The 25,501-nt window shown below is 38.5% G+C and overlaps 1 protein-coding gene across 1 annotated transcript in view; it reads left to right on the top strand.

Moving 5' to 3' along the window:
• Nucleotides 1-25,501, top strand: part of khdrbs2 (KH domain containing, RNA binding, signal transduction associated 2) — an 80,716-nt gene that overhangs the window by 587 nt on the left and 54,628 nt on the right. The window contains exons 2-3 of the mRNA XM_085369370.1: nucleotides 14,645-14,772; nucleotides 24,822-24,938. Coding sequence (XP_085225496.1) covers nucleotides 14,645-14,772; nucleotides 24,822-24,938 — 245 coding nt within the window. The remainder of the gene's footprint in view (nucleotides 1-14,644; nucleotides 14,773-24,821; nucleotides 24,939-25,501) is intronic.

Below are 25,501 nucleotides of genomic sequence, written 5' to 3'. Positions count from 1 at the left end.
GGGCAAGAATAATCAAAAAGGTGCCACATTCGTCAGTCCAACAATCATAGTACTGTATTAAGGTAAACGTGCTCTTAATCCTGTTATACTGTGTGCTGCCAGCCAGTATTTTTTCTGTTAAATATGTGAATTGTGTGGTCATTTATCAAGCCAAATATCACCTCTCTAATATTTTAATTATTCCACGTGAGCTAAACCTTGGAGGCTAAAATCAAAGTGTTTGTAATTATTGCATCATGAGTCATAGATTTCTGACTGAACGAAAATTGATAGATGCACACCTCCTCTTACAGGATAAATGCCATCAAGGTAATGGAGAACAGAAAATGTCAGTGAAACATGCTGTAAAGCCTTTCCTCCAGAATAATGTTACTGTATGTCAACAGAGTGCCGCAATCAGCCTGCAGCATTTAAAGTACTTTGTAGCCTTCATCTTATTCACATGCTGAGAATGTGTCACTTCTGATAGGAAGTGTGTCACCTCAAAGCAAACACAAAAACTCAGCTCAGCTCATTCAGCCCAGAGATGCAACTTTTGCATTTTCTCGTAGACTGCGTGGTCTCTCTTCCTGTAATTGCACAAGTCTGGTTGATGTGCAGTGCTATAAAAGCTTGGATAAAGGTTTGAGTGACGTGCTACTGGAGTGAAAGGCTGAATGATTATCATAAATGTGAATGGATTAACCTGTGTGGACTTACCAGGAACGTATTCCTGTACAAAACAATATATCAGCCATAAAATGACAAAATTAAACATAAAATGCTGTCATATGTTACATGACTGTAAAACACTCAGTGAAATGCTTTCTACTGGTTTTCCTGTGTGCTAAAAATGTTGGTGATTCTGAAGGCAGTTGATTTAACTAATTTATTAGATCATGCGTGTATGCTAATTTTGGGTTCTGACATGTTTGTTTAAAAATGTAAAGTCACACTTTGTGTTAATTAGCTGCTGGACGGGGTGTGTGCGCGATCTGCTGTTCGACCCCTTGAGCTTTCCTGTTGAAATGTGTTGATGAGACACCTGACACTCCCATTCTTGTCGCTAACTGGGATCCAGATGGGATCATCTGTCACACAGTACACTTTGCCATATGTACTCAAGCCTAACTCACACAGTCAGGATGCAATCAAAGAATGCCATCCACCACTATGAACTGCAATTAGCATGTTACACGAGGATACCTATGTTTTTGTTTTTTTTTACTGACTTTTTTCTCAGAGCAGTTTCAACAGTTCACAACAAATACACACACTACAATGCCCCATAATTAACAATACAGTACAGTCTTCAATATTAGAGTACAATACTGTAAAAAAAAAAAAAAAGTATATAATACATTGCAATGCATTTGTCTGAGAAGAATGCTGTTGGCAAAGTCAGTAAACAGAAACCTCTCTGTATTCATCAAACACAAAAGTGGCCAATCAGTATAATAAACTGTCAGTTCAGTCAGTCTTGCAATGTCCAAAACAATCAGCCGTGGGCAGCATGTGAAAAAATGTTCAGCACAGACTTGTTATCTTGTGTTGTCAGTCTATGGGTATCAGTGGACAGCAAGATAAACTGCGTTTACAGATTTACAGATTCGCAGCTATTTATCACTGAATATCAAAGCATGTAATCCTGTGTTATTAACATCATGCACAATCGACAGCATAACATGGATTAATCATGGTCACAGTTAGCATCTCCATATTTATGAAACGAATTATTTACTGTTTGTGTTTATGTTATGTTGCTTCTAAAACCGTTTGTCTCTCTTTGAGCTGATTTAAAACTCTTTGGAACAAAGCTCCAGTCCGCGGCTGTAAACTACGGGTGGGTGGGGATAATTCTCTTGTCGAGCTGAAACTAAGCTTCCTCTTATGAAGCAGCAAGGGTTGTTAGACAGAATGTATGAATATATTGGTATATTATACAATCAAAACTGTATGTAGAGTATTTTGAAACTGCTACAACTTTGCTCCACAATCTCAAATGAAGATTTTTTTTCTTGGACATTGCTGCATGAGGCTAATGATTCCTCAGACTGACAGATAAGAGTCACTTCTTTCAAGTTTTGCACTTTAAGTTTCCTCAGCCTAAAGAACTGTGTAGTTAGTCTGAACGTGGGCTCATGTCAGTGTAAAGAAAGGCAAGCCTTTAATAGATCCCAGTGGTTTTCTTTGTAACGCTTGCCTACATGCCATGCAGCCTCGTCTTGCCATGAAAACCGGTGGGATTTCTAATAAGGCAGCAAGCAAAGCAGACAGGGAGACAGACAAGAAAACTGTCTGTTAAGAAAAAAAACTAAATGTGTGCACTACTCTGTCATTCCATTTCTGAAAGAGGCATTTCTCCATGTCAAGATAGTTTACATTTTCACTAAGCATTGTAAAAGGGTATATATTATCTCAAATACAAGTGCTGCTAGCGAGAGTGACAATGCAAATAAAATCTGCATGAAATTTGAAGGATGTAGACTTATCTGAATCAAATCGGAATATAGATATGGAGGAGGCCCAACACCATGCCAAGTGCAATTTTAGACATTAGCATAGTTTGGGCTCAAAATACACTTTAATCTGCATCTTGAAGAACTTTTCTTCTCAGTCTGTTCATTTTCTCCTTACATTTAGTTACTGCTATTAGTATATGAGCACTCAAGGTTTCCACTGATTCCTCTCCTGCACTTTCTGGACTTGTGTTTAAGTTTGATTATCAAGATAATGCTTCAAAAATCTTCTTCAATACATGAGCTTTCTTTTTGCATAGTTAAGAATACACTTAGAGTACATATTGCAGTGGTATAAGCACTCTTCAGAACGCACACAGACGCTTATAAATTTCTCGTTTCAATGAGTATGCTTTTTATAAAACTGTGATTAAATAGTATTAAGCAATAAAAAAATCAGCAGGAAATACAAAACTTTATTAATTCTTTTGGTGGAAAAAACAACCTGTGGTGATTGTACACAACCACAAACACACAGTTAAATTAATAATGTGGTAATATTCTTCCACTCTCCACACACGCATAAATCAAACAGAGTTATGGTTTCAGTCTCCCACAACATTCCCACATTTAAGTAAATTTGCAGTCTCTAGAGCTACATGACAACCACTTAGTTTCTTTGGTTTAATTAAGTTGCTGAATTTGTTTACAAGGTGGTAGTGAGACCTATGCTGTGATTTATGGTTCATAGACGGTGGGACTAAGAGAAAGACGGGAGGTGGAGCTGGAGATGGTACATGCTGAGATTTTGACTGCGAGAGTCCAGGACGGGCAGGATTAGAAATGAGTACATCAGAGGGACAGCTCAGGTTGAGCGTTTGGGGGAAAAAAGCATGAGAAGCAACAGTGAGATGGTTTGGACATGTGCGGAGGAGGGATAGAGGACATATGAGAAACGAGGGAAAAAATTATCCTTCAGTTTAACTTTTTTTGTGTTTCCTGCCTCTTTGGAGCTAAAAGGACCACTCAAAAACATGGGATATCATTGCAAAGGCCAGGATGTCCTCGATTGGGGACATCAGAACTTAGTAGGGTAGCTCAAATATGTCAAAAGATATAGACCAATGTACATTACAGAAGACATAAATGAGTGGACTGTGTCTCAGGAGGTTACTGGACCGTTGATGTTGAATATGGAACTGCCAGGCAGAAGAAGAGGAAGACCATAGAGGAGGTTCATGGATCTAATGAATGCAGAAGGTTGGTGTGACAGAAGAGGATGCAGGGGATAGTGTGATCTGCTGTGGCAGCAAAGGGAATAGCCGAAAGAGGAAGGAGATTAATTTGTTCCGATGCACTTTATGGCACTACACTATTCTAAATGATGGTGCATACTTTGGGTTTGCATTGTTTTGTCACTGATTTATAGAAGCTGCATTAATTACTTATTAATTACTATTGCCTTTGTGATTTACCTGCCTGCTTCCGCAGTCCTTCCTGGTTTGAGCTAAGGAAGAGGTTGAGGGTGTTGCTGGCCAACCAAATGGACTGAACCAACCAACCAATTTAGTTATTGTCTCGTTGCTTTCTCCCTTTGCATTTTAATGGTTTAGTCCACTAATGTATATCTTGAGTTGTTTGTTAAGATAAGGTTTTGTTAAGTTAAGCAGTGTTATGGAGTAAAGTTCTGCTTAGTTTACCTCTATTATGGGTCTATTTCAGTTTTTATTTATTTCTGTGATTACTTTTTCTTTGGATTAGAATAAAACCCACTCTTTAAAAATTACACCTGTGCCTGTATATCCTTTATTTGCTTTGTACCTTACACACCGATTTGTAAGGCATCAGTTCTGTTTGGTACACAGATGGCTTTTAGAATGTTCAAGACACTTTTGAAAACTTACCACAGTTTTTCTGCACATTTAGTCAATCTCAGCATCTCCTTGGGGAATACCACATCATGCTGTTCTTCCTGTTCCTCTTGTTGCTGAAGATAGTGTTTTTATGATTCAGGCGGGATGTTTGAGCTCATTGTCATGCTGCAGAATTTGGGACCAGTCGGAGTTCCTCCTTACAGAGAATGGATGAGAAGAAGCTAAACATCCGAGGTGCCTTAAACTTTTCACTGTATACCTCACATTCTGATGTTTGCCACAGAGAGCCATTATATCTGTGAACACTAAGAATTGATTTTCACTTATCTTTCTCTCTCGTTTATAAATGGTTGCTTACATTTTCATCACATCCATTACAGCGTGCTCAGTATCCAGCAGTGACCCACCTCGCTGTGACACATAAGCAGCACCCCATGTGTTATGACCTATCAAAAGGACACAAAAATTACATTTCAGGGGCGGGTGAGACATTGAAATTACATTTTTCAGTATTTAGCCGACACCCTTATCAAGAGTGACTTACAATGAGTGCATGGGTCGAATAAGATTAAATTCCAAGGTCACTAGCATCTTGAGCAACAGAAATGAGCCAAAGCCGCAGCACTCAGACAATAGATATTAGATAACAGATTATATTACTGTGTGTCTTGAATGTTCACATATCACAGGGAACTTACAAATAAGGCAGTAGGAGACAGAGAAAAATGTAACCCCAAAAAAAGTCAGAGTGCCCACCCCTGCAAATGTGCAACAGTACCAGAAAAATCTTCCATCAAAACGATTGTTTCTATCTTGTCATTGTAATCATGTCATGAGATGAGTTTAAAATGCACATTTCCTTGCTTTTCATATGTAAATGGTATGATTAGTAATTGCTCGTTCCACTTTCATCACACATTCTGAAAATATAATGCTTACACTAAAAATTTACAACTTAAACAGTCTGCCAAGTGCTACATTTGCCTAAGTGCAGCTCGGCTGAAAACACATAAACAGCATGTGGCCAAACAGAGGAGCACATTTCCAACATTTTAATATTCATCGGTCAAAACTGTGAAAAAGAGCCAAAGCTAATTGCATGTCTTGCTGTTCATTCCCCCTACTAGGTCCACTCTGGCCAGGCGAAGCACTACTGCTTCGTCTTTCTGTATTTAATGTGAACAAGCAATCACTTATTGGAGAGTAATTGCACTGATTTATTTTTTCCATTGTGAAGTCATTATTCTAGATATACTATTCAGTGGCTAAAAGAAATCAGTGAATAATTTAGCTGTCTAACTAATGGGAGCGCTCAACAATGCCCACAATGCACTAAAGCACATAAAGTAATAATCACTCAGTTCAGCACTGACTGGTTCACCACTGTGTAAATCAAAGATTTTTGAGAATTTTAATATCAGTCAGCGAGTCTCTAATCTTACCTTAATTGACTTTTCCAACAGATTTTAGGGATTAAGGGAAACTTAAAACAAATCAGCAGATGAATTCTGCACATCTGTAAAGTACAGAAAGACCTTGAATCCTTGCAAAGTGAAAATACAACCGCAAACATACAAACCTTGTACAACTGAGGGAGTCTGAATATGTCGTCTAGCAATTTTTTGTCTGCAGTTTTTTTTTAATACTCATCAATCAGTCTGCAGATTATTCAAGGTCTGAAGTCTTTCAACCAGCTTTGCAAAATAAAAAAAGAGCAGAGTGAAAAGAGGAGGATGCTTACTGAGTGTATTGTTTGTCTATACAAAGCACATGTCAGATTCCAGGACATCCTGAGCTTGCTCTGCGTTGGATGTCTTGATATACATCATGTATTTAATCTGTGCTGAATTGAAGTTGATCAGACCTGCAGAAGTGGACGGATATAATTTTGATTGGATTCATTTTGTCTTGGTAGCTGGGGATCAGTCCACCAGGGCCTCTGTTCCTGGCCGCCGCCCAGCATGCAGTGCACCTGACCTCTACTGCGTCTCCTGCAGGTGGTGGGCCTGCAGGAGGATGGCCCCATGTCCCTTTTTTGCGCTGTGCCTGGCCGGCCCCATGGACTAAGGCCTGGCCTCTAGACGCTTTCACCCAGGCACCCAGGGTGGAGCCCTGGTAACCTGGGCAGGGTGAACTGTTCCCTTGATGTTCTACTCATAGGGGTCTTCTGAATCGCTCTTTGTCCGGTCCCTCACCCAGGACCAATTTGCCATGGAAGACCCTACCAGAGGGCAAAAGCCCCTGGATAACATAGCCCCCTGGATTCCTGGGACACACAAACCCTCCACTACAATAAGGTAGCAGGTTCTGGGTCCTGAGGCAGGACACGGGGGAGGCTGGCCTGAGAATGCCTTGGTGTTCCCCCAGACAAGCTGGAGGAGGTGGGTGGGGAGAGAGAGGTCTGGGCTTCTCTTCTTATGCTGCTGCCCCCGCAACCCGGCCCCGGATAAACCGAAGAAGATGGATGGATTCATTATGGTGACTCATTTTACCACCATACATCTGCTTTCTCTGGATTTACGTTTTTCTTTATTCACATCAGATTCACACAACATCAACAGAAAATCAGAGAAATAAGCACAGTGTAATCTCACCAAAATCATCTTAGACCTGGATATAATTATATCTTAGACACACCTTTTTTTTAAAAAAAAAACAATGGCTGCTAGTCAGCAGTAGAACAAACTGCATAATCAAAAAATAGCCTGTATGGCAACAACAATAACTGGAAACCAGTGAAACAGTCCAGAGACTTGGTATCTTGGTTACTTTAAAAAAAATAATTTTTCCATTACTTTTAAAACTCTAATAATCTATTTTACAGATTTTTTTTAATGTTTGCTATTTATGTCAAGTCTGCAGTCTATGAGAACTGCTTACACATCACTTGTAATTAGCTGTTTTCTGCTTAAACCTGTTCAGGCCCATTAAATTCTTAAATTAATTTGTAATTTCCCTTTTTTTAAATTAGTTGAGCTAATCTTTTTAATGTGCCCTCTGGGTTACGCTTTCCCCAGGTTGAGAATTAGTGCAGTAAAGCTACAATGTGAGGAAAAATAGTCGGGCATCAAATGATGCCTTCAATTCTCCTTCTTCTGCTGTCACTGAACTGCTAATGGGAAACGGGATATTTTTACTTTGCTTGGAAACAAGATTAAGTTAGGATTGTCTATCAAGTTTTCTTGTGGTGCAGATGGTTTACTTAGAGCAACAAGTTGCTGGGAGAAAAAAAACATACAGCTAAACCTGACATCCGAATTTCAAATACAAACTAGGTGATTTATTTGTGAAGACAGGTTTGCATGACATCTTTATAGTGTCCAAGATAAATAAACTTCAAGCTGTTTCTCAGTCTCTGTTGATGCTCTCTGTTGTCACATACAGCAGATGTATTTAACTTTAAGCTACGGCAGGCTGACTGGGCATATTTTCTTTTTTCTCAGCAAAACTCTGTCTCTCAACTTGTACAGTTGCACACATATATGTACTAGCTGCCCAGTAAAACCAACATTTTTTTCAGCCGTGGCTGCTGAGAAGCTCTGCTGAAGCAGTTTGGGCAGTGCAACAAAGAAGATCAAGAGCACCACAATAGTCACTGAGAGGCTTTTACTCATTTAGCTCCCCAAATGAGATTTTTTTTCTGTCCAGTGTGCAGACTGTAACCAGTGACCTTCAAAGCACATTCTTGCTTCTCTGATCTTTAGTCTCCTTTTGCTTCCTGCTATTTTGACAAAGATGATATCAGTGCGAGTGTGTCTCGGGATTTATAGATTGCAAGCCTGTTTATTCTCTTTCCTTTTCCTTTATATGCAATTGCCTCTTTGGTTCACCTGCAGTTTGCAGACCAGAATAAGTGTCTATCCCATCAATCCTTATCCCAGCAGCAAAACACAAGTGCTACCAAACTACTGTAAGAAACAACCATCACAATAAAATGTTAACAGATTTCTTCTTAAAGCATCTGAAAAATAGCCTGATTGTTATCATTTTAGTGCAATCCACATTAGTCTTTAAATGATTTTTTTAATTATTCTCTGATTCAATAAATGTCATTTTATATAATTTCCAGAAAACAGTATTTTTGTTATGTTTGTATGGTGACACCAACTGGGGTCATTTTGATCCCAATATTTTTGTTTATCTCTCAAAATAAAATGAGTCGATTTGACCGTAACAACAAATAGCTCTCAAATGGATATTTTGCAGATGAACTATGAACAGATCGTGTTTCAGGCAGTTACAGGGCACAACTCGGCACAGAGTACAAGAGGAAATTTATGATGTTCTACATCTGCCTCCTTTAAAATGACTAACAGAGTGGCAAATAATGCTTGCCTACCCAGCAGAAAGTAAATGATACTTTTAAAAAAGTCCCTAAGGTAAAACACAAAGTCAACTTCCATCTGTTATCAAAAAAATGTTTTGTTCACCCATCCACTGACCCGAACCTCATCTCTGAGGTTGCTCCACTAAAAGGCTTTGTTAATCGAAGGAAACAAAACATTGTTTAAAATCTATTAGGCACAGAGGTATTTAAACTAAATGTCTGACTGGCTAAAACAGCAGGTTATTGTCATGTCTGTGTGTAGGCAGGCAGGAAGAGAGGACCCAAAACGCAGGACTCACGGAGGCGGAAGTAACTCAAAGCACACAGCTTTATTGCAGGTATGAAACTGAACAGGAAAAACACTAACTAAACTGGGTGAACAGAATAACTAGACAGGTTGGCAGGCTGGCAAACAGAACACACAGAGGAAGCGAGGGTGAACAGACGTTAACGACACAACACTGACACAAAGACACACTGGGCTTAAATACACTGAGGGAGTCATCAAGGAACTAGAAAAATTTGCATTTCCTGCGAAAATGCAGTGTGGATGCTTTAAGCTGAAGCTGTCTGCAAAAACTAGCTGAAAAAGCTGAAAAGTTGCAGAAGCAAAAGAAGTTTGCTAAAATGTAATAACTTAGCAGAACTGCAATATCTTAGAGGAAACATAATACTTGGCAGAAATACAATAGCATAGCAGAACTTAGCAGAAATATTGTGATTTACCAGAGACACTGTGATGAACTATGAATATTGTAATTTTAAATTAATACTATGTTTTAGCACAAATACTATAATTTGACAGAAATACTATCATTTGGCAGAAATACTATGTTTCAGCACAAATACTCTGGTTTAGCACAAATATTATAACATAGCATAAATACAATTATATAGCAGAAATGCTATATTTAGAAAGAAAAATATAATATAGTAGAAATAGTATGATTTAGCAGAAATACTGTATTTAGCACAAGTACCAAAAAGTAGCAGAAATACTATGATTTAGCAGAAATACTATGATTGAGCAGAAGTACTAAGATGTAGTAAAAGTACTTTGATTTAACAGAAATACAATTATAGAGGAGTAATACTTTAAAATGGGAGAAATATTGATACACACACACATACACAGAGCCTAAAGGGAAGAGTATTTGTGCCATGGAGTGTTAAGAATGTGAGGTCCATATTAGAAAAGCTGGTAAAATCATAACAGTTTGCAGAATTGTAATAAATGATGAATATGAATTACTGGTCTGTGACAGTGTATTAATTTGTAGGGAAAAAAACATGTTGACCAAGGTGGAATCGAACCCACGATCTTTGGCTTGCAGACCCATGTCATTACCAACTGCGCCACTGGGAAAGAGAGGAGCCGTCTTGAAAAACAGGGTGATGAGGAGTCAGAATTAGATCGCGGTGAGAGGCGAAAAACGCAGTTTTTTGGAGTTACAAAACGTTGTGTAACTCAAAAACTAGGTGGACTAGAGGCATATTTCTTGTGCTGGGTGAATCAGCGGACTTTGGTGTACTTTGACTGCGATTTTCATTGCTCTTTGTACAACCGTCGCTGAGATATGACGAGAGAGGAAACGGAAGACCTCAGACATGATTGGCTGGCTGGGAAGCCGTGCAGGCCCTGATATGTGATATGTGTCTGAGTTCGCACAGAGGATTGGCTGCCTGGCAGAAATATATAGAAATAGTATGATTAAGCATAAATACTACATTTAGCAGAAATACTATATTAAGCACAAATCCTATAAAAAGCAGAAATAGTATATTAAGCACAAATCCTATTAAAAGCAGAAATAGTATATTAAGCACAAATCTTATAAAATAGCAGAAATAGTTTGATTTAGCACAATAGTAATAAGTTAAACAGAAAAATTGGAAAAGCAAAATGGACAGCTGAAAAAATGCTGAACATGCTGAGAGTCCCTCAAATATACTTGTTAAATGAAAAAAATCAGCAAAAAAAATATATAACAGCCACACAATCAGAAATATGTACACAGAAGGAAACACACATGCACAGAGAGACACACACACAAGATCCAATTCAGTCAACCAGTCTAAATATATTGAATTTGAATCTTAGAATGAGATCATCCCATTAAAAGCCTTTCTCTCTCTCTCTCACACACACACACACACACACACACACACACACACACACACACACACACACACACACACACAAGTTTCTAGGTCAGCCTGGGAGCTGCTGAATTTGAATCCACCAATCAGAGTGGCTGTTTACGTTTTCCCGACAAAACAGGTGCATCTGTTTACACAGGCAGCACAGAGAGGCACAGGATTATTGCAGTCTATTTCTCATAGTGACGACTCCCCTCAAACAAATGACCATAATTTCCTAACCGTAGGGGCTAGAGCGGTCATTCTTACACCGTTTTGTTCAGAAGAGATGGGGGAATCTTCCAGTGTTAACAATTTATCATTAAAATATGAATTATTAAAGATATTTGACTTGTAATGCACCATAACTGAGTAGAGTGAAGCAAAAACTGCCTTGACTTGCCCTCAAACAACGCTTTGTAACTCGAAATCTATTTGGAGCATTGATATCATTCTTTCAATGTAAGAGACAGCAGGCTTTGGTGAACAGTCATGGAAATTTTCAGGTCTCTGTCGAAATCCAACAAAAAGTTATGACGAGAGAAAAAAGTGGTTCATTTCCAGAGTTTGAAATCTGAAGAAATCTGTGCGACGGACGAATTTCCTACCCTCAAACAAGTCCAACTCATTTCAGAACGGTAATAGGTGAGAAAGAAATTCTTGAATTGTGAGCGTCAGGAGTGTCTGAAGATATACCGGGACAAGCCTCATGTCTTAAAGTTGCTTCGTTAAGGAGATATGACGATTCAAATATGCCTCTCATTACAGAAATCCAGCGATGATTTTGAACAAGCTCTCCATTGACTTTCTATGCAGAGTTTTGAGAGTTTGTGTTGGTCTGAGGAGATTTGCCAAAATTCTATAAATCCCACAACAATGATAGTGACATTTCCTGAAAGCCAGCAAAAATACCTACGTTTTGATGTATAATTTGTGGAAGTTGAGTGAAAATTGAGCAAGTAGCAAACAGTTGTTCGGACATGAAGAGAAGACTGCAAAAGCTTCAGTGGCACACTGGAAGCCAAGAGCATAGCAACCATAACAACGCATGTATTTTGTGAAAAATCACAATTGTGCAACTCAAAACTTTAAGAGGCATAAAAGTAAAACGGTAAAAGATTTGAAAAAGCTGAATCACACATGAATAGCCCAATAATTTGTGAACATTTTAAAGTTTGAATGCTTGTTCTACGTGAAAATATGAGGAAGTAGTTAAGTTTCAGAAACAAGCAAATTTTAGCAGAATTGCAGAAGTTTCCCATTCATTTCAATGGGACAAATTAAGCTTAATATTTTAAAAAGTATAATAGTGAAAAATACCAAAAGACATAGCACACATTAGCAGAAATAGCAGAATAGTTTAAAATTTGAACGGTGAAAATCGGCTGAAAATTGCGGAAGTAGTTAAGTGCCAAAAAGTGTACGGAAGTCCCAAGAGGAACTCAATAGTGTGGATGCTTAAAGCATCCACACAATTAGAGACAGAAGGGGAACACAGCTGGGAGAAATAAGACCTAACGAGACAGGGAGAGCAAAGCCGGAACACTGACATCAGACAGGAACAAGAACCTTCAAAGTAAAACAGGAAACAAAACACACTTTACTAAGACACGGACTAGACAGAGAGAGACAGACTTGACACTGACCAAAGCCTACTAAATAATAATCATAATCAAAACAGTATCACTGATTAATCAAATCATAAATCATAATCTAGAAAAACACCAAATCATGGAAAACAGAAAGCTGGGTCAACATGACCCAGAACCGTGACAGTTATATTTTAATTTTAACCACCAGCATGCTAACAATTGCTAGAAAGCCATGAATAAACAATGAACGTCAGTAGATATGGGTTTGGGGTTTTTTTTTTGTTTGTTTTTTGATAATGCCAATAGAGAAAAAGTTAAAGGATCACAAGTTTGTACATTTTACAATCAACTGATTGACTGTGACATCCCCATGGCTAGCGTAATTAAAAACAGACTAGCTTCCTCAGATAGCATGCTTCATTTTCATTTTTAGCGCTTTACTATTTGTTTTTCCACTGTATGAAAAGCCAAAGTAATTCAAAATATAAAAGTGTGTTGAGCTGCATTTGGTTTATCTCCTTTGGCAAAATGTTATTTTTACAAAGGCGTATTATGTTAGCTCCTCTTATCTGGGGACACTTGTCTGGTGTCAAGTGTCACATAAGGAGGGGTGAATCAGCTATGTTGAGGGAAATAAAAGGTTGGAGGGGTCTTGTTTACCTGTGCTCTCCACAAGCAGCATTAGGTGCAGTCTGCTTTCAGTGGCAGGTAATGAAGGTCTGGGTGAGTGTTGCTCAGTGTTTGCTTGGTTTACATAAAGCTGTCCTTTCTGTCACTGCCGCTCTGGGCTACATTGAAAAATATGGTTTTGCATATTTTTGATACAAGTGGAAGTGATCTGATAAAAATATAAGGTTTTGTGTAATATAAGAAAGTCTTTTAGAAGCGATGAACAAAACCTTATTTTTTTACTTTTTTGTAATTAAGCATATTTAATCATCTAAAAAGCTAAAAAGGCACCCTCTCATTTGCTTGCGCTCACTTTTCATGAACTCCATTTTTTTCCCAGACGGTTCTGCAGCTCTGGTGAGAGTCATCTCAGAGAAACTGCAAAAAAGAGACAACATGATCCAATTTAAACGATCTTCCTCGGACAATCAGGCACAATCAGAGATTGTGTCGAGTGGGAAGAAATTGGTTCATTTCAGGCTGTTGAATTTTCGTCTATGTGATTTCACAGACAGTAGTGAAGAAAATCAACTTCACTTCATAAAACTGCAAAAGCTAACTCTCTAAAAGACCCGGAACATTGAGCTAAAGCTTTGAATGTTCACATGGTCGAATTGAGACATTTAGTTTTTTTTTTAAGTCAATTTAGTCGATCAATTTAAATTTAAAATCGTACATATTTGTTTTGAACGGTTCAATACTCCCTTCTAAACAAACTCCTGAATTTCTATATATAAACTCAGGAGTAGTCACATCTATGAGTTTCTGTGATGCAACAACTTACAATGATTGATAATTAGTGACAAAGCAGGGTGTAGGCACAACAAACAGCTTCATTTCTAAATGCCTTTTTAGCCTTGCAGCTCAGGTGTTGTAAAAAATTGTCCAAAGATATCATTGTTCAGGGAGTCTTTCCACTCCTGTCAAGCTGATATAGTATGCTGAACTGGGCACCTAATATCCACCTTTCATCTTTCATCTTATTGCAATAAGGCTGGGGATGCACAAAATGACTTTTGGGTCAATTTGCACAAGATTTGCCTACCTTGCAAATTTATAAGGAGAAACAGTGCAGTTTGATTGAAACCAATGATCTGCAAATAGGATCCTAATATCTTACTTTACAGATCTAATCTTAACCGCCCCAAATGGCTTTTACCCGCTAATATCTAACGTTTTATATGTTTAAGCCAACATCTGCATAAGTGCTGTGCTGCGTTGGAGAGACTCCTGACAGCCCGCAAGAGCTCAGTTCGTAATGAAGTGAGGTAGTGCGAGCTGAGTGTGACTGGCTCTATTGTTATTTTGATTGGAATTACTGGATCATGAGATTGCAGGGCCTGATGTGAAAGGACATATCAGGAGTCAGCGGGATTATCTTTTGTTATTAAGTTTGCAACGTGAGCATATTTACAGCTGACATAAGAAATAGTCAGCAAAATATTCAGTGTGTGAGTTAAATTTCTGCTAATGGTTCCTGGTCTAAAATGACGCTGTTTTGTTGTGATTCTGCAGTTGCTTATTGGCTGATGCTTTTTCAGTTACATAACAAACTCATTATTATCTCATCTGTTGTTGTTTTTTACTTATTTTGTTTCTCCGCAGAGATTGAAAAGTACGAAGGTGATGAATTAAGAAAAGATGGTGACACCAAGAAATACCTAGACATTATCAGCAATAAAAACATCAAGCTCTCCGAAAGAGTTCTCATTCCTGTCCAACAGTATCCAAAGGTAAGAGACATAACAGCTCTACAGGGTCCTACATTTTATTTTTTATTTTTTTCGGAAATGTGCAAGTGATCCGAACAATTAAACTGTGATGGAAGTGCAAGAAGAACAGAGTATGTGTTATATTTTTTCAGTCATTTTAGCAGCATTTTAGTCTCCCCTCCAGGTCGGCTTCACCTGTTCACAACTCCTACTTCTACACTAAAATCCCCATGAGCCTCAAACTGGCTATTAGAAAGTCACCGGATGCTGTCTGTTTATTTTGATGTAGTCACCAAAAACCAAAGTTTTCAGCAGACTAAAGCACCCAAGGGTACAGTGAGGAACAGTAACCATAAATCACTCCATGACACTGCTCTGTGTCTGAGTTATGCAACGTCAGTACTGACAAAGTCTGAAACGTGGTCTAATGAGGCTGCTCCGTCAGGCAGCTAAGCAACACACAGCTGCTTGAGGAGCAGCAAAAGGCTGTACTGCCACTGCAGTCATGGAAAGCTCCACTGCCCTTGAGTTCAGACATTCATGAAAAAGCCTTTAATACACTTCATACTCACGCTGTACTTTCCTGTCTTTTTTTCCCTTGTCATAACATCTCTGTGTCTAGCTGACATTAAGATGTTGTATTATGTGTATAATAATATGTATTATTATATGTTTTATTTAATTTAGAGAAACGTGATTTTTGTTAAGCACACTTGTTTAACTTTTCTGTAACACATATCTAACTAGCCAATCGGATAGCAGCTGTTCAGTGCATTTAGATTTGTAGACACGGTCAAGACGACCTGCTCAAGTTCATTCTCAGCACCAGAATGTAGAAGAAAGGTGATTTAAGTGATTTTGGAGGTGGCATGGCTGTTTGTGCTAGACGGCTGGGGCCAGTATTTCATAAACTGCTGATCTGCTGGGATTTTCACCACACAACCGTCTCTAGGGTTTACGGAGAATGATCAGAAAAGTCAGAGGAAGTTTTCTGTGTGAAAATATAATGTTGAAGTCAGAGGAGAATGGCCAGACTGCTTTGAGATAGGAAAGCAGTAACAGTATCACGTGTAACCTTGAATCAGATGGGCTACAGCAGCAGAAGACCACACTGGGTGACACTCTTTTCAGCTAAAAACATGAAACCAAGGCTACTGTTCTCACAGACTGACCAAAATTGACAACAGAAGATTGGAAAAATGTTGCCTGGTCTGATGAGTCTTGATTTCTGCTACAGCATTTGGACAGTAGGGTCAGAATTTGGCATAAGCAAGATGAAAGCATGGCTCCATCCTGCCTTGCATCAATAGATCAGGCTGGTGGTGGCAGTGTAATTGTGTAGGGAATATTTTCTTGGCACACTTCGTTCCCCTCAGTACCAACTAAACATCATTTAAATTACCACAGCCTACCTGTGTATCCCTTTTCAGCCACAGTGTACCTATCCTCTGATGGTTCCTTCCACTTTTACCACTAAGCTACATTGATAAAGAAAAATGGATGTACAATTTATAGCCTAGTTTACCTCATCAAAATGAGATTTTAGAACACAGTCTTCCTCTTTCATTCCTCTAACCACCCTCTTGAAAAGGTCAGCACTACCATATTTTTACATATCAACATACCTGCTCACATCTTCCATAATGTTTAAAAGTAAGTTTGTTTCTCCTGACAGGAAATGTGTGCCTTTCTTTTGGTCTAGTTTGTGCACAGAAGGGAAAAGACTGCGTGTCACTACTTAACTGAGACACATATTGGAACACATCCTACTCCCAGTACCTGAAAAATACTAGTCCTACATTGAAAACCACCTCCTTCTGAATACCCAAATGGTTTTCACCACGTTCAGTATCTTGCCAAAAATAGTGGAAGATTAGTGCATTTTAACTTAGCCAATGAGACAAATTGTTAAGAAGTCTTTCTGTAAAAAATTCAGATACTTTCTTTGACGTATTTTTTCATTATCCCAGAGACAAAATCATATAGTTATTGCTTCTACTTTGATATATTTCAGTTTTTGTACATTCAAGACTTCATCGTACAGTGTTACACGACTAGAAAATAGATGGTGCTGGGAGGAGAGGGAAATCTGAAAACTGTCCTGAGCACAGGCAATGCTTTAGTCCAAGGAGCCCCACAGGACTCTACATACAAATCAATTTGCTGTTTCCTCCTCAGGTCAGCATTAAGCAACTAATTAAGCTTTGTTCAGGACCTCTTCACTTAAATTGATTTAAACACTATGAAAAATAGTGACTGAATTGGCTTCTTGGGGGGGAAAAAAGACAAAGAAATGTGTTTTTGTGCTTCTTTTTCCCCCACATCTGTTATCCAAATATAAGATGTCTTATTGGTCAAAATTGCATCCTCACTGTAAATGTTAAAATATCGTTTCACTTAGAGCACACAAACTGCTTTTAATATATTATATTTATATTTAGTGTATATTAAGCTTTTGGGTGGGTGTGAAGAGCACTGACACACACTACAGGCATCCATCAGTTCAGCTGGTGGGTTTTCTTATAACGCCAGACATATGGATTCTGCGGAAGCATCGATTTTCTTCTTGAAAACGTAAAAATTGGAGGTAAAATTAAATTTCTGTAGATAGCGCATGTTCTGCTTTATATCCTACCTGCTGATTAATTGCATTCACTTTGAGTCCCATGTGTGAGTCTGCTCCTGATTAGATGGTTAATGAAAATCAGTGGAGCTTGCAGTTAAGAAAACCCGAGAAGCACGGAGGTACATAACAAATACATTTAAAGTGTTTTCATCATTTTAAACATGAAATTCACAGGTGCAATAGAGAAGCTCAAGTTTGCCAATGCTGCACAGTAAGCAAAGCTGCAGTCCAGAGGGACAAAACAGTTGTCCAACAACAGCTTCTGTGACCTGATTGCACAGTCAGCACCCCGCAAGACTGCAGTCTCACTATCTTAAACATCTTGGTAACACTGCACTTTCATTTAATGATAATTTGGCATATTAAGCAACTCTCTGATCAAGTGCATGGCCTGCAAAGTGAATGAGCCAAACTAAAAAGAAAGCAGAGCAAAACTTGGAGCCATGAGGTAAATTGGGCACAATATCCAGAACTTTTAGGGGGGGGGGGGGGAACCTAGTTAAATGAATGTTTTTGCATCAGTGTCACACAGATCTGAATGTTGGTCCTCAGTTCACTGATCGATATTTGATTTTGTACTTTCACAACATCTGGCCCTGCCAAGATGCACAAACTAATTGGTTTAATTACACTGGAATTTTCTGTGTTTGTGACATCAACTCTTCAATAACGTCCAGTCAGATTTTCTGTCACCGGTGGCCGTGCAAAACACTGTTCTCTCTCATTTCAGTAGTCTGGCAGGGCTCATTCTTGGTTACAGCTTCCATCTTACTGAAGACTAATTAAATGCAAAGTAATTAAATTATTGCATGAGAGAATCCTTCTGAGTAGTTTTAGATTTGACAAGATCACGTGTAATTGTGAGTAAAACTACCAGCGCTAATGAAATCACTCCTAATGGCACATTGACAGACACGCTGCAGGTTTTCACTTTTAACATGTCACAGCAGGAAATGCACGGTATTGTTAATAAAAATGTGAGGATTCAAATATTCTTAGTTTATCATTTGTTCCTCTTGTTAACTGTCTATACTGCCTATGAAAAGTCCTGTTTAGTCTAATTCATGTATGCAGTGTAGTCTAGTTTAATGTTTCCGTGCTATAGATGTGATAATGGTCGTGTTAAAGTCACGTTAAGACAATCCAGGGTCACACAAGTGTATAATAATGCTAGATAACGTCATTGACTCAAGTATAGACCACACAGTATACTTGCTTGTTAATACAGTATCACTTGACTGCATTTCAAATGTATGCAGATACAAAGAATGCTGCCAAATCAATACAGACACAGCATAGTACGGGGATATGGTTTTCATTTATAAGAGATGGTTTGCAATTTGCACATCAGTGCTGCACAAATTTATTAGACCACCTTTCATAAAAAAACAAGGAAAAAGAAACTATTTCAGCTGAATTCACTGGACTGAATCACATATTTATGCCCAAACATTGGCCTTCTCCGAGAAGTCAAAAATTAATAAATCATAACAGTGAACCAAGAAAACAAATTTTTCTGATCAGAAATGTAAGTAAATAACTGTAATTTGGCATTTTAATTAAAAAAAATGAGGTAATGTACAGTTTTTTACTGTTTTTCATCATTAAAATTAGCAAAAAAAAAAAGGTCATTTAGAACCTCTGGACAGATCTTCCTCTGACACAAGCAGATCATTTTTTCACTGTTCTCTTTCTTTCTCCGCACAAAATGATCACTTGAGAACATACTTTAATCTGTGTTTCACTATCACACACTTAAACCACACTCATGAGCTAAAACATGACGAATATCCTGCATACTTAACCTGCGATAGCACAACATCATTAAAGTTGTGCACTGGAGCAGATCACTGTTTCACTTGCACGTCTCCGCCAACACTGGGGTGCTTGTCTATAGTTTGCCCCCCACGCCCCCAAACTATTTTATCCAGGTACCCACCGCTGTGACTAGGTGTTGCTCTCAAACCTTGCCATTTTGAATATTCTCTGCCCCATTTGTCTGACAATAACCATTACCATAAGCATTTCACCAGCATCAAACACAGTGACTCAAAGCCTGTTCATTTGAATCTCAGATCTTGAAATGCACTGTTTTTCTGAGATAATTTCACTTGTGATTGTTCATAATGTTTTGGCTCATCAGTACACTGTGGGGAAAAAAAGAAGAAAAAACAGAAAACAGAAAATGTTTTGGTAATTTTCTTCCAGCACATTACCCATTTTTTAACAGCAAATTTCTGTAAATGGCAAAAAAAACAACGTGTGGTTTAAAAACATAAGTAAAAAAAATAATATGGAAAATTCCTTCATTTTAAAACAGCACATTTTACTGTATCTTTGCAGATTATTTTTACTGTGTATAAAGTTCAACATTTGTGGAATTACAATGGAAATGCTCAAATAATATAATATAGTAACCCAACCTCATAATTGAGATCAAATACTTCAGCTACAGCAAACAGTGTGTTTGTAAAAGTGTCTTAATCTTGATAAAATTGTGCAGCAGCATGTGTGGAATACATGAATTCAGCTTGGTAAAACTGCAGCTTCTACACCACCTTTCTACTTTTATCTTATGTACTGTTGCAGACTGACCCATCAGATAATGAATTACCCGTGTGGGGGTTTTTTTGCAACGTTTTCTGCAAAATCTACAGCAATTTTTTTGTTTGTTTGTTTGTTTGTTTTGTTATACAGCCTGTGAAAAAAAAGAAATTTGGCCTTGAGACATTGCTTCAGTGACCTTACCAACATTTCTATTTTTAATCTTCTCTAAAAACACCATGAGACCTTGAAACAGCGTTGAGTTCAGTTAGCAGGTGAAAGAAGTTCATCTGTATCTGTCCTTTCTTTGGTATGTAAACAAATGAACCTTACACAGGGTTCTCGTCAAAGTCTTGAAGTTTTGCTCTAAGGTTACTATTTACTCAGCAAAAGAATATGATTAAGATAATCAGCAAAGACATTATCATTTAGATTCATCTAGAATTTATCCTCTGCTGTTTAATGAGACAGTTTGATTAGCATCTCTTAACCTTGGGGTATGAAGTGGTTTTTAATTGGCTGACCTTGTCAGCTACCTTGAGTGTAGAGCTAGGGATTTCTGCAAAACTGAATATACGAGAATATTATCTAAAAAATAGTTGTTCCCTTTTTATTAGAATAATGATTTTTTCTTAAATAAAATGGACACATTTCAACCCGGTATTTTCAAACTATTATCTCAGCAGGTTAACTATCTCCTCTGCAGGTAAATGGAGAGCCCAAAACACATTAAACTGTATTTTGTCCTTGTGGATGCCACAATTTTGAGCTTATCTGTCTGTTATTGTGACCTTTAAATAGTGCTGTGGCTGCAGTGCTGCCCATACAGAAATCCCATTTTTGTCTGCCCAGAGATGTCAATGTCCTAAAGAAAGGCCTATCACGGGGAAAGGTGTTTTCCTTAGATAAGTACTGAATACAGTCAAGGGAGTACAGGGTGTGAATTAAAATTAAGCACTTATATGATACAATCACAATTCCAACTCTGGATCCTACCGAGTTAGTGTTTATGTGATGACTGTGTGATGTGATGTCTGCTCGTGAGACTTAAAAAATTGTAAGATTGTGCCTTCCCATATTAACAACAGTCCATTTCTGGTAGTACATAATGCCTTCGTTTTTAGAAATGTGACAGAATCAAGTGAAATATCTGGATATGGCAAAAAAAAAAAATCCACAGTATGCTGTTGATTGACACTATTATCTCAAAATGAAATGCACTATAGGAATCTCATGCAAATTGTAATGGATAGATATCTGCAAGAAGGCACGTCTGGCTTTTGACTGTGTTGCCCTTCTGAAAAGCTCACCAGGTGTCCTCCCCTTGCCACACTGCTCCCCAAACAACCACTCATCTGCTTCCTTTAATGTCCGTGGGGCTGATAGGACACACTCATCTGACACGCTCGCAGCCCAGTCATCCCAAGCTGTCATTAAAGCATAAACCTCTACCTAAAGCTTTAATCCTCCTATCAGAGAGGACCTGGACTTCCCCAGTACCACAGCTCACTAACCTGGCAGTGAGTGCCCTCAGGACATCTGCTGATCTTGACTGGCCCCAGTGCACTGCATAAAAGGGCAACAAATTTTCCAACCTGAAAGCTAAAAAGTTGTTTTGTTATTAGATATGCAATGCCACAGTGGTTCGACAAGGTGCAAAATGTCAGTATTCTTCCCTTGGAACTGACCTTATACTGAAGAATGGAAACAAGCTGCTTTAGCACTTAAAAATATATAAAATTAATAAATAAATATGAGGGGAAACATCAGGAGGGCGCTGAGTGCCTCCTTTGATGTTTGCCTTTTATTTAGCTTTTCTCATATAATCACATTTATTACTTTAAATTTAGGAGCATAAAAATGAACTTGTAATGTATTTTCAAAGTGTCATTATTTTTTGAATGTATGGAAAAAAGACCTTTGGTCTGCACTCACAAATGGGTCTGTTTTAAGTGTACAAAGATCTCAGCATTGTAGGAAACATAGGACGTCATAAAAAAAACATAAAAGGCAAAAGCCAGCAGGAGTGATTTCACCAAATCAGTCCAGCCCCTTATAGACAACAGTGGCAGTATTGTTATGAATAATGTACATATGTGGTATTCCCCATATAATCAGACCTTCTAATTCATTCATTCACTCATTCATTCATTTAAATGTGATGCTTTAAAATTACAAAACCTTTTCTACAGGATTTGGTAGTTGTCAAGCTGGAGACATTAAGTTGTGCAGCTCACCAGGATTAAACTAATACAGTGCATATAATTCCCCGTTGCTTCCAAGTTTTCCATGTTTGGGATCACTCTTGGTTCACACATTTTCATCCTTTGATTTACAAGTCTGCAAAGGTGACGAAGAATCCAATGTCAGGTCTCAGTCACTGATGAAGGCAGCTTTCACATTTGGTGTGAATGCAAACACAACAACCAAAAAGTGTGAACAGAAAATAACCCCTTTTTTTAAATGAAAACTCACAGGCATTTCTTGTTGTGTCAACATTTTTTAAATCATTTAACACAGAAACATCTGTGTTTACTGACATCTTTAAAATAAAAGTTGGAGTTTAGGAACATACGGTACAGAAGCTGAAGCTGGGATGATCTTGTTTGTAAAACTGGGAAAGGAAGAACTGATGTGTATTACATATATTACTGTGGGGATTACCTGTGCCTGCAGGGTGTCCTAGCTTTGAGAGCGCAGCTTAAGACTTACCCACCAATGTAGCATCGCACCCATGTAGCATTGATGGACAGCCTAAAAAACCACGGGGACCTCTAGTGAGGTGCCTTATTAACTGTAGCACCTTGTGGAGCCACACAGAACTTTGTTGTTTGCTCACACACCTCTGTTGGATTAATTCTTGATGGAGTTCTCCTTTAGAAAAATGTATGCAAATAGGCAAAACACAAGACGGCTGAGACGTACATTCATCAGTTTGACAGCGCATTTGCAACACAATGAAACATGCTGCAAATACTGAGATGCCATTACAAAAGGCAAACCAGTTAAAAAACAATGCTACACACGTGTCTTCAGACTGTTTGTTTGCAGATGCAGGCCACTGAAGGAAGCACAACCACGAAACAGACACACTGAGGTGCTTTTGAAAAGTGCTTTATTCAGCTACATTTGTAAGCTGTGTCCAACTCAATCTTCACCTTTTTCGTTATACCCTGTGAACTTGTAAGGTTACACAGCGCAGAGCTTCGTATTTTAGAATCAGTATGGAGACCAAAACATTAAAATTTGGTTTTCAGAAGAAAAGAAAAAGAAGACCCAGAGTGTGCAATACAGCATACAGTACAAACAAGGGTTTCATTCCAGCCATTTTATCATCGAGTATTTGTTCAATGTTTGAAATGTCTTTGCGCTTAATTGTTGCATGCACAACACCCTTCCTTCTAATATCTGCACACTTATCAGTGTTAAGACTATAGGGGGTATATAGAATCATTTCAAACCTCATTTAACACTGAACCATACCCCTTTCCGAAGCTTAAATTGCTCACCATGGAGCAGCAGAATGGCTCCAGACATTCATTAGCTTAATGAAAACAGGCCACTCTTCTCCTACCACCCAGCGAGCGGCTTCCCGATGTAGCCACAACGACCATCTGCTCTCCAGCTCCCTGCCAGCTATAGGATAGTCCTGTCAAAGCAGCTGAAGAAAGGCATCCACAAAGGCGCCTTAATCATTCAGATCAGAGGACAGGCAAGGACAGCAGATTTTTTTTTCTTCATATACACATCCCCTGGCGCCTCAAAATCCTGGTTGTGGCATTCACTTGTGGTGTTAATGATGTTCATTAAAATAAGTCAGCCCGGCACAAGATAGATGGAAAATTAGTGTCTGTTTCATAAATTGACGGGACACTTTAGGTTGAATAAGCTGAGCGAGCAGTTATTGGAGTTGCGTTGCAGCAGCCGCACACAGCTGGCAGTAAGGTTATGAGCTCTTCTCACGGTAGGAGAACCTGCTTTGTGAAAAGGTTAATGTCATTTTAGGGCTGGACAGAGTGTGTTGCAGTAGGCGGCTGACCACCTGTTCAACTCCGGAGGTGGTCTACTTTTAATCTCACCTAACAGGAAACATTTGAAAGTCGAAGCTGGGTTTTTTAACAATTAAAAATTGTGTGTTAAGTAGTGTTAATAGTCATCCCCACCCATGTTTTCAAAAACTGCCAGACTCACTGCAGTCGCGTTATGAGTTTTACCTTTTAATAACTGTTAATCTCAGCAGTGTTGTGGCTACCCAGAGTTACTTTTCTCAGTATGAACACTAGCTGGTGCACAGTAAGAGGGAAATGATAGCCCCAAGGCTTTAATCTAATAGTTTGTCATCAGGATAGTATTACTTAATTTCCCACTGGGAAGAAAGTCATTATTTCTGACTTTATCTCAGCACTGACCTCTGGAACAGTCTCAGGAATATTATTGGTTTGAGTCCATGTTCCCATTCGTTTCCTTTCTCTTAGCATGACTTCGATGACCCTAAACGCCACTAAGACGCATGACTATCGAGGGCATGGAGCAAGCACAGGACAGACACATATGCTGGAATGAAGATGAGAGTTGCATTTACCTTTAATGTGCTACACACAGAGCACCATTATATTGATTTATTACAGGCTACATTTCAGCTTTTTCTCACATGATAAATGATCAGTGGAATGTGAGGTTATATCGATAATAGATAACTAATGGCCAGCGGTGATCTTTCATGGTTAACCTTTTCTCTGAAAAGATCAAATCCCTTTTACATGCAGCACGTAAAAAGAGAGGATGCTTAGAAAACAGTTATATGGAAATATAAATCAGCTTTTTAACTATTAATTCTCTTCTTAGGTATGCAGGACACTCTGATAAGGTCTCTCATTGCCATTATTCTCCTCTTGCATAGTTTAATTTTGTAGGGAAGCTGCTGGGACCACGGGGAAATTCTATGAAACGATTACAAGAGGAGACAGGAGTGAAGATGTCCATCCTTGGCAAAGGGTCCATGAGAGATAAAGACAAGGTAAGGCGTCTATCGATTGGTGCTGAGATATAGCTGTTTGGCTGATCAAAGAGAAATATTTACAAAGACAAAGCTCTTGAAATCCTACCAAAAGCACAGTGGAATATTTTAACCAACACCATCTGAGCAGTAACTGAGATGAATAACACCCAGAATAAAATTAATAGCTTTCACTTGACAAACATATGTAGGCGAAAAATGGGAATGTTTTTCTGTGTTGTTTAATAGCATATTCTGTAATCGTCAATTATGAAGGCAAAGTAATGAATCTCTTTGCCAAAGTCATTTATTCTGCTGACATGTGGTCCCCTGGAGCCAAACTTATCCGAGCGTGTACACAGACAGCCTGCTGGATCTGGTATTCACGCTCATAACAGGTCGCACTGTGCTGCTCTAGAGTTACATTGCTATTATTACTGTAGCCTCTGATTCAGACATTCAGACATGACAAAAGACTTTCAGCCTTATCGCCTCTTTGGTGAAACTAGAGCTGCATTTCAATACATCGAGTACATATTGAGGGCAAAACAGTGCAAAGGCTGTTGGAGCAACTTTACAGAGGC

This window comes from Diplotaxodon limnothrissa, linkage group LG13 (assembly GCF_057381915.1).
Source record: "Diplotaxodon limnothrissa isolate DT_005_m linkage group LG13, D_limnothrissa_male_GT1.1, whole genome shotgun sequence".
NCBI classification, from domain to species: Eukaryota; Metazoa; Chordata; class Actinopteri; order Cichliformes; family Cichlidae; genus Diplotaxodon; species Diplotaxodon limnothrissa.
Note: the sequence above shows the minus strand (reverse complement) of the source record. Positions and strands in the feature narration are given on the sequence as shown.